The following is a 16,205-nucleotide window of genomic DNA, read 5'->3' as shown; positions in this document are numbered from 1 at the left end:
CTGCGGGCCCGGCGCGCCCTCGGACGCGGAGGTGCTGCACCTCTGCCGCAGCCTGGAGGTGGGCACCGTCATGACTTTGTTCTACTCCAAGAAGTCGCAGCGGCCCGAGCGGAAGACCTTCCAGGTCAAGCTGGAGACGCGGCAGATCACGTGGAGCCGCGGCGCCGACAAGATCGAGGGGGCCAGTGAGTGCACCCCCCTCTCCCCGTCCCGTCCCGTCCCGTCCAGCCCGAGGCCGCAGCTGGAGCCACTCGGGCAAACTTTCGGGCCCTTCCCCCTCCCGTCCGGGCTCGGCCCCGCCCCCGCCGCGTCCCGGGTGGTCACCGGGGGCGGGGGGCATCCGGGTCCTCGGTCACCTGACAGGACGCCCCCTCCCCCTGCTCGGGGGGAGCCTTCCCGGCTCGTCGCCCAGAGGCCTAAAGAGCCCAGCGGGTCCCCTCTCAGCGCAGGAAGCGGAGGCTACGCCCCCAGCCCGTGCACAAGCTCCCGGGCCCCGGAGCAGATGCTGCTGCCCACCGCCCCTTCTCCCGAAAGGGCAGCTCTGGGCCCCGAGGAAAGGCGCCGCGGGGAGGTTCCTCGGGTGGAACTTGGGCAGATGTTGGGGTACGGTGGGTGTGGGGTACAGCCAAGCCTGCTCATTACCTTCTTGGGGAAGGAGAGAGGTGGCCCCCCGTGTGGTTTGGAGAACTCAAGGGAAGTCCGTCGTCGTCGCCCTTTCCCAACCGATTCTTTTGTCCTGGAGCTGAGTTCGGGAGGTCTGGGTGGGTCTGCAGACTTTGGGTGCTGGGACCAGGTTTCCCGGGTCCAGGGGAGCCAGCGTGTCCAGGAGCCTGGCCTCAAAGAGGCCAGCCTGGGGTGCCTCGCAGGCAGGTAACTAATTAATGTATGGTGCTCAGCAGGTTATGGCTAGCCCTTTGTGCCCCTCGTCCTGTGCCCAGTGGCAGCCGGGAACTGGGAAGTTACTCTTGGTTTCCTGCCTTTTTGCTGTCTTGGGCCTGAGCTCTGCTGCTTTTGCTCCAGTCTCCGGTGAGAGGAGGACGTGGTGATGGTGGTGGTGGTGGGGTTTAAAACCCCACCCTACACCCGCTCCATCATTCAGATAGTTCACTCATGGGTGCCTGGGTGCACACAGCCTTCTATTTCCACACCACCACCACCCCCGCCCAATGTCTGCAACTGTGACTGGGTTGCTTCCTGCAAAGAACCCCCGCCCCAAATGGGGTGGACAGAGCCAGGCTCAGAATTTAGTCCCTGTGGTGGAAGGGGCCCTGAAGCAGCAATCCCCCAGGAGGCTCTGGCAGACCTTGAGCTGGGTGGGCATGGTGTGCACCAGGGGGGAGGGGGTAGATGATGGAGGAGATTGGGAGGAAGGAAGGTCTTGTGGTGAGGCAGCCACCCTCTGCTATGAACTCCAGGTCTGACATTGAAAAATGGTGCTCTCTTCCTCTGAGTCTCTGTTGGCCCTGTCAGCCGCTAGGAAAGGTTTTCTATTTAATGGTGTGAGCGCCTGGATGCTGAGGTGTAGGGCCGACAGACACTGCCCAGAACCGGGGAAAGCCCTGGGGACATCCCACAGGCAGCCGCCTCCAGGTCCTGTTCTCACCCTCCGCCCCCTGCTTCTGTGACCTCCTTGTGCTGTGCTGACTTGATGGCAGCGCCTGGAGGTCCCCAGATAGATGAAGATCTCCTGGATAGCAGACTACATTTCAAACCACGCCTGTGGCCTGCAGGCAGGAAGTGCCGAAACGTGATTGCAGCCAAGGCTGGGGTCTTAGTCCAGTTCCTTGTCTTCTCTGAGCCATTGTTTTCTCACCTGTGAAATGGCTTAGTAATATATCCGCCCTAAAGGGATGGTTTCTCTGGAGATTAAATGAGAAAGTTGATTTAAAACTTCCAACAGGAACCTGACACATTGTAACTATGCAATCTAAGTAAGCTGTTACTACTCGTTACAATAACAGACTGTCCTCCTGAGTTCGGGGAGAGGGTGAGGGTGCAGGAAGAGAGGTGAGGACCAAGTTCACATTTCCTCTAAATTGCTACCTTGAAAGGCGGAGGAAATGGTTTCATTTTGCCCCCACCCACTCACCTACCACCCAGAATGGTATTTCTGTAGGAAAGCACTGGGAGTTTTGCACATCTGACTCTTAGGTGTGACTCCCTTACTCGTAAAGCAGGGCCTAACCATCAAGCGGGTGTGCAGGGGAGAACCATCTAGTCCACTGGGGAAGGAAGCAAGAATGAGGCCCACTCAATGGCCCTCAAGGGTGTGGGGTCAGCAAGAAGTTTACAGATCAGTGACCTTATCAGGTGGATTTGCACAGCCTAGGAGGGTAGGCAGAGGGTGTGGAAGAGGCCCAGTCCCTTTGATTTGGGGGTGGGGGGGCGTAGATTAAAAGAGTCTGGGTAAAAAGGGCAAGTAGCTGCTTGGCTGGGAGTTCCAAGACTTGGCAAATGGCGCCTGTAAGGACACCCTGCCCCACTTCCACCATTTCCTGGACTCACCTCCTTGGAAGTCTGATCTCTGCAGGCTCAGACAGACTGCGGAGTGACCAGAGGGCAGAGGGGAGCTGGTTTTGCCAGGAGCATGCAATGCCAGTACCCTGGTCAGAGAGAGGGGGACACTTGGGTACCCTCAGGGCACCTGTCAGTCCAGGCTCTGTCTCTGGCTTTACCACCAGTGAAATGGGACTAGCGCTGGCAGATGTCTAGGGCAGCAGTCTGGCTCAGAAGACGAGGGAGGGCCCGCTTTGGTGCCGCCACGTGATGTGACAGGAAACTGGTTGGTATTTGGCCCTTTGTCAGTTTATTGGCTTTTTATTTGGTTACAGATACCGACACAAATGAGTACCAGGCAATTACAGACTTCCTGCTGAGGGCTCTAGTGGCTCTCAGATGCCATTTCTTGTCTCACCCTCACCAGGGCCCTGGGAGACGTCTGGACGAAATTACGCCACGGGGAAATTACACTACGGATGACGGTGCGGGTGTGTGGTAGTCTCTGCCCTCCACTGAGGGCTGACCAGCAGTCGCCAGCCAATGCTAGGCCATGGGGTTGTGTGTTCTCCCTCCTACCCCCCACCCCACCCCAAGGTCCTCTAGCCCTGTGTTCCCTGAGGGCCCCAGTGCTCTTCTGAGACAGAACCTCGCCTTTGTGCTCTGACCTGACAGTGCTGGACAGATGTCTCCATCTTCACTTTTAGAGACAGCCTTGGCCTTAGCTTCACCTTTTCCCATCCAGTGCCTTCTGAGGTGAGATGGCTCAGAGTCGGGTTGAGAGGGGCTGGCCCTCCGAGGCTCCTGGCGGGCACAGTAGCTGTGGGTGTGGTGAACCCATGGAGGAGCCCGAGCACGGGCCCCATGCTTATGGAAGCTCTGTTTTGGTTGATAGAATCCATTCAGGTGGTAAATAAACGCAAGCTTTGTTCTTAAGGAAACTGAAGCAGACCATTAGGGTTTAGAAGTCTGGGTCCTTGTAGGCAGGTCTGGGAAGAAAGCCACTCACCACCCTGGGAAGCAGCTGGTTAGGCCTGGCCCTGTGGCTGTAGTTCTCAGGCTGGTGAGGGGAGAGGCCTGCTCTGCAGGTCCTGCTTGTGGGGGCCAGGCCAGGTATGCTGAAGGGTTTTCTTTTCCCTGGCTGCTTGTTCCCAGCGGGACAGGGGCCAAGAGCACACGTCCGGATCTCCAGAGCCGGCCATCCCTGCCTGTGTGTTTCCTGCCTGACTGTAGTTTTTCCAAGGAAGTCAGGCCCCGTGTGTTTCCGCAGCACCCCAGCTTTTTCCCCACGTGTGGGTTCCTACACCAGCCCTGTTGGGCCTCCCAGCCCAGTGCTCTTTCTTGGGATCTCAGGACCAGGGTGCTCTTGACAGAACTGGGTATTCCAGCCCTGGGACCCACACTACCTCCAACCCTCCCATTATGAGTGTGCACATGTGTGTATGGACATACGTGTGGACCTGTACTGCACAGATGCCCCAAACGCCGACCAACTAGTCACCATGCAGAGATCTTGGTTGCTCATCTTGCCTTGGGCAGCACCTTGGAATGAGAGGCGTTTATTCGTTCAGTAAATATTTATTGAGCGCCTCCTCCTGTTTGCTCCGTGCTAGGCACCGAGGGGTCAACAGATGATTAAGACACTGCCTGTGCCACCGAGGACGCGGGCACTCTCACAAGAGCCAGACTGGAGACGTGTAATTATAGCCCTGTGCCGGGTTCCCGCTCTGGGAGTGCCGCTGGACAGCTGGCTCTCCACGGCGAGCTGGAGGTGCAGAGGACAGAGCCGGAAGAGCTGGCGGAGAGACTGTGCTGAGGTGCCACTGGCTGGCTGCACGGCTCACGACTCATGGGTCATGGTATTGGCTGGGGTGGAGAGGAGGCTGGGCGTGGAATTCTGTGTTCAGGGTTGGTTCTGTAGTCAGGAGGGTGAGGTGGGGGGCGGGACAAAGGCTGAAGGGGACTTGGCTGTAGGCTGTTTGTCAGAGGGATCATACCTGATAGATGTGAGTGGGGAGAGAGGCCGGCGAGGGACCAGAGTTTGTAGGAGAGGACAGGGTGGGTGTGGAAGTGGGACGGGACCACAGAGCGTAGTAGCTGAGCATCTTGGGTGTTAGAACCCTGCCTGGTTAAAGTCCCGTTGTGCAGTGAACTTGCTCTGTGACCTTGAGTGTGTGGCTTCACCTCTGGGCAGTAATAGATGCCATCCACTTTCCACTCCTTAGGGCCTTTCTTGGGATCAGCACAAGAGTCTTTGTTAGGGGGCTTGCTTACTGTAGCGGATGGTAGTGGGAAGGAAGAAAGTGAGTGTTCAGCCCACCAGGAAGACCTCAGGGGGAGGAGAGCGGTGCACCTGCAGCGCCGAGGGGGAAGATAGTCAGGAGGGGGCATGACCAGGCAGCCCGCGGGTGGGGGTGGGGTGGGGGTGAGTTGGCTGGAAGCAGCTGCACTGGGTGGTGGCCTTTTCTGCAGGCTGAAGGTATCTCATCAGCCTTGTTCTAAGTGCCTTCCCGGACCGAGCAGTGTTGGTGGGGAGACCTCAGTCTAACAGGAAGTGCTGCAATGCCCACCTTGGGGTGGTGGGATGCACTGGGGGCCCTGCCGACCCCGCCATCTCTCCTCACTCTACCCGGTCTGTGACCAAAGATAACTGGACAGAGAACTGGCAAGAGGCATGAGACCTGAGATGAGGGGCTGGGAAATGGCCCGATGTCCATTTCCTTTCTGAACCAGAGTAGTCCAAGGGGACTTGGGGGGCTTTGTTGAGATAGGCAGAGGGGGTGCTCTGGGCTCCTTGCAGAGAGGTCTGCCTCACTGGGGGCCTGCCTGAGAGCAGCCTGGTATCAGGTGGCAGGACTCCAGGTCAGGGGTTCCCAAGTGGAGATACTGGAATTTTAGAGTTATATAGTATTGAAGTTTTTCAGGACTGTAACTATGGCAGCTGGGATTGCTGGTTCACTTTCTTTTCTGAAAAGGGGCAGTGGGCCAAATAAGTTTGGGCACCTGTGCTCTCAACCTGTGGGTTGGAACCCCTTTGGGGGTAGAATGACCCTTTCACAGGGGTCGCCGGATTATTAAAGGGCTGAGGCATTAGGAAGGTTGAGAACCCACTGCCTTAGGCAGAGCTGAAGGTGAGGCTCGCCCTCCAGCAGCTGTTGGCCTGACAGTGCCCGCTGCCCTCTTGGTGACTGGAAGGAGGCTGGAGTGTCTGGGCAGTAGATTGGTTCTGGGGTCAGATTGGGATTCACGTCTGTACATGACTGTGGCCTTGGGCAAGTCTATTCAACCCATCTGAACTGTTCTTCAGCTGGGAAGACTTCTTCCTCACAGGGTTACTGGCTGGTTAATAGTCAAAGGAGGTCATAGGTGAGAAGGTTTTATGCCGAGTGCCCAGCACAGCCTTTGGCCCTGGGTGGGCATTTAGTAAGTCACTGAGCCCCTGGGACCCACACCACCCCCACCTGCCCGTTAATGCTATGTCGATTTGCCCTCCCGTCCTCAGCAAACCCTGTGTCACCGTCGCCCGGCGCACACGCAGCTTTTCAGTCAGTGAAAAGGCTTCTCTGGGGCAATGCCTAGGTTTATTAATTTACTGTATTTTATTGACACAGACGTCATGTACCATAGAACTGAGTGGTTTAAATATGTTAGCAGTTGTGCATTCAGCACCACAGTCCATTTTTCATCATTGTCTTCCTTCTTGTGTCTGCTGTTTATGAGCTCCCTGTTGCCCCCCAACCTCCCTTATCATAGCTCTCAGGGTCTATCGTAATGTGTCGTTACTTTCTCCTTGGATGTACCGATCCTGGGTTTTATACAAAGAAAATCATGCAGAAAACAAAAACAGCCCATCAGCAACCGTAACATAAATAGAGAAACTGTACTGGGGCCTTGTGTGCAGTGAAACAAGACTGTGTGCACCTGTTCCGACTTGCCTGCAGAGGTGATGTAAGACAGCGAGGAGCTGCGCCCGCCACTTCCTTTGCTTCTCGCCCTCACTACAAGGGCCAGGCCAGAAGTACCTGCTCTCACCTCCTGCACAAGGAGTCCGCCTCCTGCCACCGCCTCCATCTCTTTGTCCCCTGTATAGACTCTCTCTACACAGGGGCTGGGAGGCCCAATGGTTTGTTCCAGGCGATACTCACGAGGGTAAGGAAAAGGGCCAGTATTGGAATAGTACTCTCGTGTTCATAGAGCATTTTTTCTCATCCTTTGTACTGTGTGAAAGGAGTGCTGGTGGCACCGTGGCTAAAGCACACGGCTGCTGTTCCTCCATGGACCCACGCCTGCCTCTGTGAAGATGCACAGCCTGGGAAAACCCTACGGGCAGTTCTGCTCAGCCCTGCCGGGTTGCTCCGAGCCCAAGCTGACTTGATGGCGATGGGTTTGGTCTGGTTTGGTTTTGGTACTTGCTGTTAGGGTTTCACATCAGCTGGGTGAATCAAGGGAGGGCAGGCAGGAATTTGTGTCCCTCCCCAAGCAGAAGGTCACAGGGCAAATGCGTGCGACGAGAGCCTAGGTTTCTGATTGCTGCCGTGACATTCCATTTCTTCTCCCATCCTCCAGCAAATGTTCTATAGGACCAGAGTTCCCAGCTTTAACCTATTCATGTGAACCAAGGTATCTGGCCTCCACTCTGCCCTCAGACCAGATGCATCTGATCTCCCCGGACCTTTCCCAGAAGTGCAGGAAGGAGTGAGACCACCTGCTGACTGGGTTGGGCAGGGGGCTGCAAAAGGGACTGGCTCTTCCTGGTTCACAGCAACAAGTCTTCCTGGGCTTTTGTGCTGCAGCTGCTCGAGAAGTGCCCTTCCAGGGGCCCCTTGTTGCAAACCCAAGACTGTGTTTGTCTTTTCATCCACCCCACCCCCATTTGGCCCCTGAGGTGCATTGCCTTGCTCATAGTGACAGACTGGCAGACCACTGGCCTGCTGCACCCTCTGCACCACCACTTCCCCCCCCAGAACAACCACTCTGGAGACTCGGGCACAGGGAACAAGCAAGGCACCCCTTGAGTGTCTCCAGCCTTGGACGCTGGCCTTAGCTCACCGTGCCAGACCCTGTGTGGTCCAGCACTGGCACAGATGCAGAGGGAGCGGATCGGATGCTGTTTGGGAACAGAAAGGTTAGGGCGGACACGGCCAGAGAGGGCACAGTGGACGGCCAGCCAAAGAAACCACCGTGGGCTACGTGAGCGCCTGGCTGCATCCGGCAGCGCGGGCCAGGAGTGCTGGAGCACAGTCAGAGACCTCCTCCCCCAGCACAGGCCCTGATGGCAGCAAAGCTCGCTCACTCCCTTAGTGCATGTGAGTGTTCGTCACTCACTGGGCGCAGCTGTTTCTAGAGAGTGGTCTTAGTGGCTCCAGGTCCCCTCCCTGAGCAGATCCTGGATACTAGGCACCCTGGGCTGGGCTTCAATTTTGTGACATGGACAACGTGGGGAGCCGACTGATGCCCAAGCCAGTCAGCTGGGGGCTTTGTATTCAGAATGATATCCATGCCCCCGAGAAGTTGGGCTCATCATCTTTGCATTAGCCTTTGAGCTGCTGTGATGGTGCCCTTAGCCTATGGGTAGGCTCCTTGGCACACATGCCTCAACCTGGGCTGCCCAAGGCTGGTCTGGGGCAGTTGGCCTGTCATGACTGCCCCCAGAGTGCCCTAGTTGGAGTACCAGACCTCCAGGGGCAGTGATAAAGAGGAACCCGTGGAAGGGCCCCAGAGGGAGGTGTGGGGATGGCTGGGGCCGTGGGACTGATGGAGCCGGGAAAGGCAGTGGTCCCAAGAGAGGGTGCAGCGCGTCTGCTTCTGCGCCTAGCTCACTCTCCTCCACGCTAGCTCCTCTGTCTGGAGGTGGTGCTTGGCTGGCCTTTGAGAGGCCCCGTGGCTGTGTGCCCAGGCCCAAGCACTAGCGCCCACTCCGCTCCTCACCTCCTAGGAACTGGGCCCATCCTGGGGGAACCAGGGAGGGGCCCCTATTTATAGCTTGTGCCGGCTTTGTGCTGGGTTCTGCTGCTTCCTTCCGCCCCTGCCCAGCTAGGCTCAGGACGTAGAGTAAGTGGGGTGGGGCTGTCACCCACAGCAGCCTGGCATTTCCCTTGCCAAGCATGGGGCTGGCACAGAGGAAGCTGGGGCTGGGAGGTGAGGAAAGGATACGACCCATCTTCCATCCTGGGCAGCTGTGACCTGGAACATGCTGAGAACTCCGATGGCCCAGGGCCAGTGGGACACAGTGCAGCTTGGGTGCTGTTGATGGAGCCCGAGGGCCCCGGCAGGGTCACCTTCTTTCTCTGGAGCAGCAGTTCAGCAGCTTGAACCCCCCCCCCCAATCTGGCATGTGTACAGGCTGTGAGGTGCCAGGTGTGGGCATGGCAAAAGTGGGCGGTCTGACTCCAGGCCGTGGCTGCTACAGACTTGGGGTATGGGTGAATTTGGTTATTTGTTGGCGGATAATCAAATGCTCTCTGCCCAGGTGAGCAGTTCACCTTGGGGCTGGCTTCCATTTTTTCCAACACCTGGAGACCTAGCCAGGCCGAGAAGTCCTGGGGGAAGTGGCTTTTCTAGGGGTGGCTTGCGATCAAAAACTCTTGCCTGGGCCCTTACTCTGGTGGGGACTGGGTGTGCGGAGGAAGAGTGTGTGTGGCAGGGGAATTCTAACCCTGGGGTGAATGTCTTCAAACTCAGTTCCAGAAAGTGTGGGCCAGGTACAAGCAGTAACTAACTCTAGGCAGGACGAGAGGAGGTCCCCGTTGGCCACAAGCCCCACAGGTTTCTCAGCCTTAGTTTCAGGGGGTGGGGGTGGAGGTGGGTGGGCAGAGATCAGCTAAGAGATGCGGCTCAGTTTCTTCCGCAAGGAGATGGGCAGGCCTGGGGCAGGGCCCTCTGAGGTTCTGCAGATGCTGTTGAGTGCGGTATAATGCGTCCATGTCAGCCGTCCGTTTCTCCCGGGGCTGGGGCCTTTCTTGCCAGTTCTCAGCACCCCCGCCAGCAGGTTAGGACTTTATCAGGGAGTCTGCGGAGAGCTGGCCCGCCAGCCTACCCACAGCACATTTCCTCCAATGACAGCAGGGCACGGCCCACCCTGGGAGGATCAGGCTCTGTACAAGCTGGGGGGCTGGGCTGCAGGGAGTGCTGCCTCCAGAGGGTAGAAACTGGGAATTAAAATCAAGATGAGGAACACCCTCCCCACCCCACCCCACCCCTGTAGCCTCTCTCTAGTGTGGGGGGAGGGGGGACTGAGCAAGGGTGCTCCCTGACCCCTTGTGATGAGATCAGAGCCTAGCCATTCATGAGGATGGACCTGCTTCCCAAAGAAGCAGCAGGGACAAGGACAGTGGCTTGCTGTGTGGACTGGCATGGCCCCAGTGGCATGTGGCCAGAAGCTGGGTAAAGGGTTCTGATGCTGGAGAGCCCAGTGGGCTGTGCAGAAGAGGCCCGCCAGCTGACCCACCTCTGTTCTTAGAGGTGCCCAGGCTTGTTTGGAGGCTTGCTCCGTGCTAAGGTCTGAGGCCACAGGGGAGTGGGGCCCAAGGGGCCATGACAGGCGGGAGCTGGAGAGGGGTCCACCCATGCCTCGCTGTCCCCGCCCCCAGCAGCCCCTTTGATTTCCTATGTGAAGGAGGCCCCAGGTTGGTCTGCCCCATCTCCCCATGTCTTCAGGCGTGTAGGTGGCCCAGCAGGACCAGGGCTGCAGGAGAGGGGATAGTGCCTGGCGCAGTGCCTGTCAGGGAACACTTCCTGTCGGCCCTGCAGCCCTGTAGACACGGCCCAGCCCTCAAGCCCTGACAGTCTAGTGGAGAGGGAGACTCCATTATCTTGAAACACATCTGGTTACCCCTGTGTCAGTGCATCTGCTAGGCAGTGCAGGGCAGTGGGTGCCCTGTCACCTTGGGGGGAGTCCGTTATCCTCTCTGTACAGTTCTCTCTTATGAGGTGGGGCTCCACACCTTGGGCGTGCAGTGGGTAAATGTTGGTGGCTGGAGCCTCGGGGAGCCAGATGCGGCCGTCAGCTTCTCAGACTTGCACTTGGCTGGCCTCTGTGGTCACTGTGAGGCAGAAGCAGCCTGGTGGCAGCGGCTTGGGGTTTTGGTTTTTTCCCCATCCTATTTCCTATCATTAATTGTAGTGATGAAGAGAAAGGAATCTCATCGAGAACTTGACAGTGTGCCACACCCAGCCCCTCCTCCACCACACCGGTAGCCCAGTTGGCTCTCTGCTTGCCTGCAGGGGCTGGGTGCCCGCCCGGCATCAGGCCTGTCCTTCATGCCCTCCCCTCCAGGTGCTGGTGATTCTGAGTGCCAGCCTCTGCCCCACACAGAGGTGCTTATGACTGTGGCCAGCTGTGGAGCCAAGAGGGGCATGTGGGAGGGGTGCTGAGGATGGACCTTGAGTTGTAGGGTTGGCGCCTGTGTGGACGGTGCTGCTTCTAGCTGGCAAGCTGCCTTGGTTTGGGAGAAGCTGAGCGGGGGTGGGGTTGTGTGTGTTACTGAAGGGCAGTTAGGGATGGCAAGTGGGCAGTTGGGTTTAAGAGTCTGAGGCTTCGAGGAGAGTGGTCTGGCTGGCTATACTGAGTTGTGCCTGTAGAGTAAGCAAGCCCCCTCCCATTCCCCTTCACCTGCTGCACCTGTAGGTTTCAAACACAGAAAAGACCAGAGGCAAGAACTGTGGGCACCTGGCCTGACTTACCTACTCATTCAGCTTACAGACACGCTTAGGTAGGAGCACGCTCAGCAGTTCCATGAGGGCCTGAGAGCCGTGGTCTGGGTACCATGTCACTGCCCGGGGGTGGGGTGGGGCTGGGCCTGGAAAGCCACCCAGGAGGGGAGGACACCTGGCTCTGAGTGGGCCGAAATGCTCCTGTCCTGTGTAGCCAGGCCAGCTGGGAAGATGACGGGCACCTGCCTGCAGGTAGCGCACACAGGCCCAGCCCTGGACAGCTCTCACCTTGCTGCTGCTGCTGCTGCTGCTGCTCAGTTCACCCCCTCCAGGTTCAACTCCTTTTGTCCTCTAGAAACTTAACTGCTAGCTGTGCTTCGTACCTGCCCCTGTGAAGCTGCCCGAGAGCCCCTGCCGCTTCTCCTCACCCCGCCCCCCAGCTGCATCACCCTGCCCTCTGCCTCAGCTGCCTTGAGCTCACAGTCATCCTCACCCCTGTCTTTCATCCATCAGGCAGGGCTTTTCTCGGGGAGATGGGCACTCAAGCCCCTTATTGATCTGTTTACCCAGGCCCCACCCATGGCAGATGCCTCCCTCATGAGTGTTTGATTGGAAGGCAGGGTGAGTGAGCGCACCTCCGGGTGGGTGTCCTCCAGGTGGGGCCGGCCCCCCTCCATTCCTTTGGGGGTGCTGTTGCAGCTCTGAAGTGGAGGGGGAGTCATCTGGCTGCAGCTCTGAAGTGGAGGGGGAGTCATCTGGCTGTGTCCCAGGGAGCCCCCTATGACAGATGGCCAGCTGCTGCCCTGTGTCTGAGGAGCTGTGGCTGTGGTGGCCACGCCCTAGGGAGCCCCGGTTCTGCTCACGCTTCACTGTGTGAGCGTAACAAGACCCTTCTGTCTGAGCCTGTTTCCTGGTCGCTGTAAAGACAAGGTTCATCCGGAATCGAGCCTCTGCATGGTTCTTTACCACTGTGACCCAAAGCAATTAGCTCAAGGTAGGGGGACCCCACTGACCTCCATCCAGCTGTCCAAATGACCTTTTCCTGTTTACCAAGGTGGAGTGGGCCAGATGCTGAGGCAGGTTCGGGGGGTGGGGATGGGGGGAACAGTGACCTAGGAAGCCCTAGTGGGAGTTGGGTGGATACATATGGCTGGGGACATGGGCACTGGGCCCCTCAGCCCCTGCAGGAGAAGGGGGAGGTGATTAAGGGCCGGCTTCTCCCTGCTCTGTGACCGCTCCTAGCTAGCTCAGCACCCCTGATCCACCTTCCTTTAGGAAGGAGCTCCCAGGTGCAGACTGCCCCAGTGTGGGGGTGTGCCAGGGACTGGGCTGGTGACAGTGGCTTCACTTGTCCGTCTCCGCCGCCTCTGAGAAGGCCTGGCTTTCTTTACTGTCCACCTGGCCCTGCACGTGCTGTGTGGAGGAGCATAATGAAGTGTGCCTAGCTGTACTGCAGGGAAGGAGGGATGAGACTGTTCTGGGACCCCTTTCCTGACCCCTGTGGCCGGGGAGAACAGACGGCGAGCAAAGCCCTCAGCCACACTGCCTCTTGCTGCGCTGTGGTCCCTCCCCAAGCACTGTGAGTTCCCTCTGCCTGCAGGCCCTTCCCACCGTCCCCAGGCCTCAGTGGTACCCAGTCGCCCCATTGACCACTGCATTGCGGTCCTTGGTGCCCAGTCCACCCCTTCTCCCAGTAAGTTACCATGGCCCTGGCTGCATCTCTCAGGTCTTCAGCTCTGGGGTCTGGTTCGTGTCCCTGTAAGATGTCAGCACTGGGCCACCCCAGGACCCGTGGGGGATGGAGGAGTAGGGAAAGACTCAGGTGGGCAGCTGGGAGCTGTGTGTCCTGCCGTCTTGAGCAGGCCTGGAGTTTCCTGGGCACACAGAGAGGTAAGGGGACCAGCCAGGGTTAGTCACTGAAGACCGTCCAAGTTTCCCCTGAGCTGTGGTTTCTGTAGGTTGTGTATCATTTACATGTCTGCTTAAAGGCAAAAAGCATCCTGGTGTTGCAGCAGGTTAAGCTTGGGGTTGCTAACCCCAAGGTCAGCCTTTCAAACGCCAGCTGGTCTGTGGAAAAAAGCCAGGCCTGCCTGCTCCTGGAGACCCTCCACCTGGGGACCGTGTGGACATATTGGCCGCCCGAGCATTGTTGGGGGAGGTGCAGTTCGTGGAAGCCCACCAGGTGGTGTGTGCTGCTGTCCCAGGTTGTGGCAGCCATGTGGGCATCAGGTGTAGGGTTTAGTTTTTCACATACTCTTGTTCATGTCTCGTGAAACCACCGTTGGTATTGTGGGTGGGAGGGGGCGTGCCAGGGTGATGGCCCCACTTTACATGAGCAGCGGAGCTCCTGGAGGTGGCCATGCTGCCGCACCCCTGGCTCCTCATGCCTCTCCAGAGGCCCTTGCCTGGGGGGTGGTTGAGGGGTCTGTGGGTTCGCAGAACCTGTTGGAAAAGTGGCTCCCCCGTTTAGTCTGTTTTGACCCATAGTGACCCTGTAGGACAGGATAGAACCGCCCCTGTGCGTTTGCGAGATGGTACCTTTTTTATGGTAGTAGGAAGCCTCGTGTTTCTCCCACACAGCTGCTGGTGGTTTCAAACTGCTAACTTCATGGTTAGTGACATACCACCTAACCCACTATGGCACCAGACCTGTGACAAGAGTGAATCCACCTGGGGGCAGAACTGGCTGCCTGAACCTTGGAGGAGGTATAGTGCCTTTGTGTGGCCCACAGGACTCGGGCTGGAGGGGGAGGGGGCTCTGCGACAGGAAGTGGCCCTACCTTCAGAGGAGCCAAGCCACAGCCGGTCTTTGTGGTCATTGTCTTCACCCCCTTTCCCAGGCTCCAGACTGGCTGGCTGCCACTTAACTTGTCCCCTTGTCAGCACTCCCTGCCCAAGAGGTTGGGTGTTGTCCTAGGATGGGGGGCGGGGGGGAGCCTGCACTCCTGCAAAGTCCAGTTCTGAATCTCGAGGAGTCTCCTGAACAGTCACAATACCCATTGTTGGTCCCAGCCCGCAGCCCCCAGGGTGCCTGCCCTACCCAGAGCAGAGCAGAGCAGAGCAGAGGAAGCTCTGAGGAGGAGGAGGAGGAGGAGGAGGAGGAGGAGGAGGAGGAGGAGATGGCTCTTAAAGGGAAAGTGCCTGCCTCGGGCCACACTGCTGATACCCTGTTTCCTCAAAAATAAAAGTGTCTTATATTAATTTTTGCTCCTGAAGATGTGCTAGGTCTTATTTTCAGGGGATGGCTTATTTTTCCATGAAGAAGAATACGGTACACATTTATTGTTTATTGTTTTATTAAAAGAGACCTCCCACTTCTTGTCTGCTCTGGCTGCGCTGCGGCCAAAACAGTGAGCTGTGCAGTGGCGCCCGTCGCTATGGTCCAGAGTCCACGGTTCCGGTAGCTTGAGGGGGGGTGGGGGTGGGGGCTTATTTTCAGGGGATGTGTTATGTTTCAGCGAGAGGCAAAACTGTAAGTAGGTCTTATTTTCGGGGGATGTCTTACTTTCGGGGAAACAGGGTATGTCCCAGGAACCTGGGCAGCCCTCACCCAGACACCCTTTATGAGTGGCAGTGCTCAGATGAGAGATGAACAAAAGGGGAGACAAAGATGGAGACACTTGCCAGGGCTCTGTTTGGGGCACACTCAGATCTCAGAAAGGCACCCCAGGGGTAGGTCTCGGGGCCCCCGGTTCCTACTGAAGAGCAGGCACACACACTGAAAGTTGGGGGGTGTGGTGGTGGGGATATCTGAACCTGTAGCTCATCTGTGACAGTACCCAGAGACGACACACACACACCCATACCACACTCCCAACAGTGTGAGCCCCCAGCACCACCTCACACATGGAGGGGTCTCGGAATGAGACACTGGAAGATCACAGCCAGGCCCCAACCTTGCAGGCAAGGCCTTGGACAGTCTGCCCTCCTGTGTGGTGACTGTGGATGAAGTGCAGGCTTCGGTGGGGACAGGCGACTACACCCCTGGGACCCTGTGAAGGGGAAGAAGTCCCATCTTAACGGCTGAGGGACTGGGTTAGAGTTAGGGTCCCCGCTTTCCCGGGGAGCAGAGTGCCCTGGACAAGCCCCAGGCAACCAGGCTTCCCAAGGCTCTCGGCCTCATGGCTTGGGCACAGCCCCCAGTCCCCTCCCGGAGCCCAGTCTACTTCACAGAACATGTGGGTGCATACCCTGTTCCTGCCTCATGGCCACTCGTGGTATGTTGTCCCTAAGCTTCCCGAGGTCAGAGTACAGTCCCTGGAGGGCATGGGCATGCTAGCCAGATGGTGCCCACAGAACTGAGGCTGAGCCTGGGAAAATCCTGGCTTAGACTTGTGGAAGTTCCTCTTACAGGCCCTGCCTCCCATCTTCTGCCCAGTGAGGTCCTCCCCTGCCCTAAGTGGGCCTGGGCAGGAAGCAGGAGTACAGGCTTCTCTTATGCCTTCAGACTGTCACCCCTCCACCCCCAGTCCTAGAAATCCTCCTGCCCACTGCAGGGAGCACCGATTCCAGCACCTTTTCAATTCTAGTGGCCTCTGGGGACTGGCTCCTCTTAGAAAAGGGGGCTGTTCTATGGGCTGTGGGGGCTGGGAGGTGGCACAGGATGTGACTTTCAAGAACCTGGTATAATGTCACACCCTGGAGCTAGTCCTACTGGCTTTCTGCTGGTTCCTCGACTTGGAGGGAGGGCATCAGGGCCAGAGTGGTCCTGTCTCATGGAAGGCTGTTGGGGGGGCCAGGGAGAGCCGGCGGGGAATCTGGGGGAGATGAACGCCACTGTCGGCCTGGAGCCTGTTTTGTCTCCAGACTGGTCTCAGTGGAAATGCCCAAGAGCAGAGGGCAAGCCAGAGGGTCACCTCAGGCCTGTCACAGGTATGCAGGTGTGCATGTGCCCTGGAGCGGTGGGGTAGCCTTTGACTGGCCCTCTAGCTGCCTGCCAAGTGAGAGCTACATCCTTTTTTAAAATTTTTATTCATTTTATTAGGGGCTCATACAACTTATCACAATCCGTACATAAATCAATTGTGTAAAGCACATTTGTACATTCATTGCCCTCA

General features: G+C 57.7%; 1 protein-coding gene across 1 annotated transcript in view; it reads left to right on the top strand.

The window, feature by feature from the left end:
* Nucleotide 1: 1 nt before the first annotated feature.
* The window catches only part of PLCG1 (phospholipase C gamma 1), a gene marked incomplete at its 5' end in the record, with an annotated part of 34,236 nt that continues 18,032 nt past the window's right edge, over nt 2–16,205 (top strand). Inside the window, one exon of the mRNA XM_013008674.3 lies at nt 2–185. Within this exon, the coding sequence (XP_012864128.2) occupies nt 2–185 (184 nt within the window). The remainder of the gene's footprint in view (nt 186–16,205) is intronic.

The sequence above is a fragment of the Echinops telfairi genome, unplaced genomic scaffold (genome assembly GCF_000313985.2).
Source record: "Echinops telfairi isolate 266 unplaced genomic scaffold, ASM31398v2 ScPeMD7_5592;HRSCAF=6446, whole genome shotgun sequence".
In the NCBI taxonomy this organism is placed as follows: Eukaryota; Metazoa; Chordata; class Mammalia; order Afrosoricida; family Tenrecidae; genus Echinops; species Echinops telfairi.
Note: the sequence above shows the minus strand (reverse complement) of the source record. Positions and strands in the feature narration are given on the sequence as shown.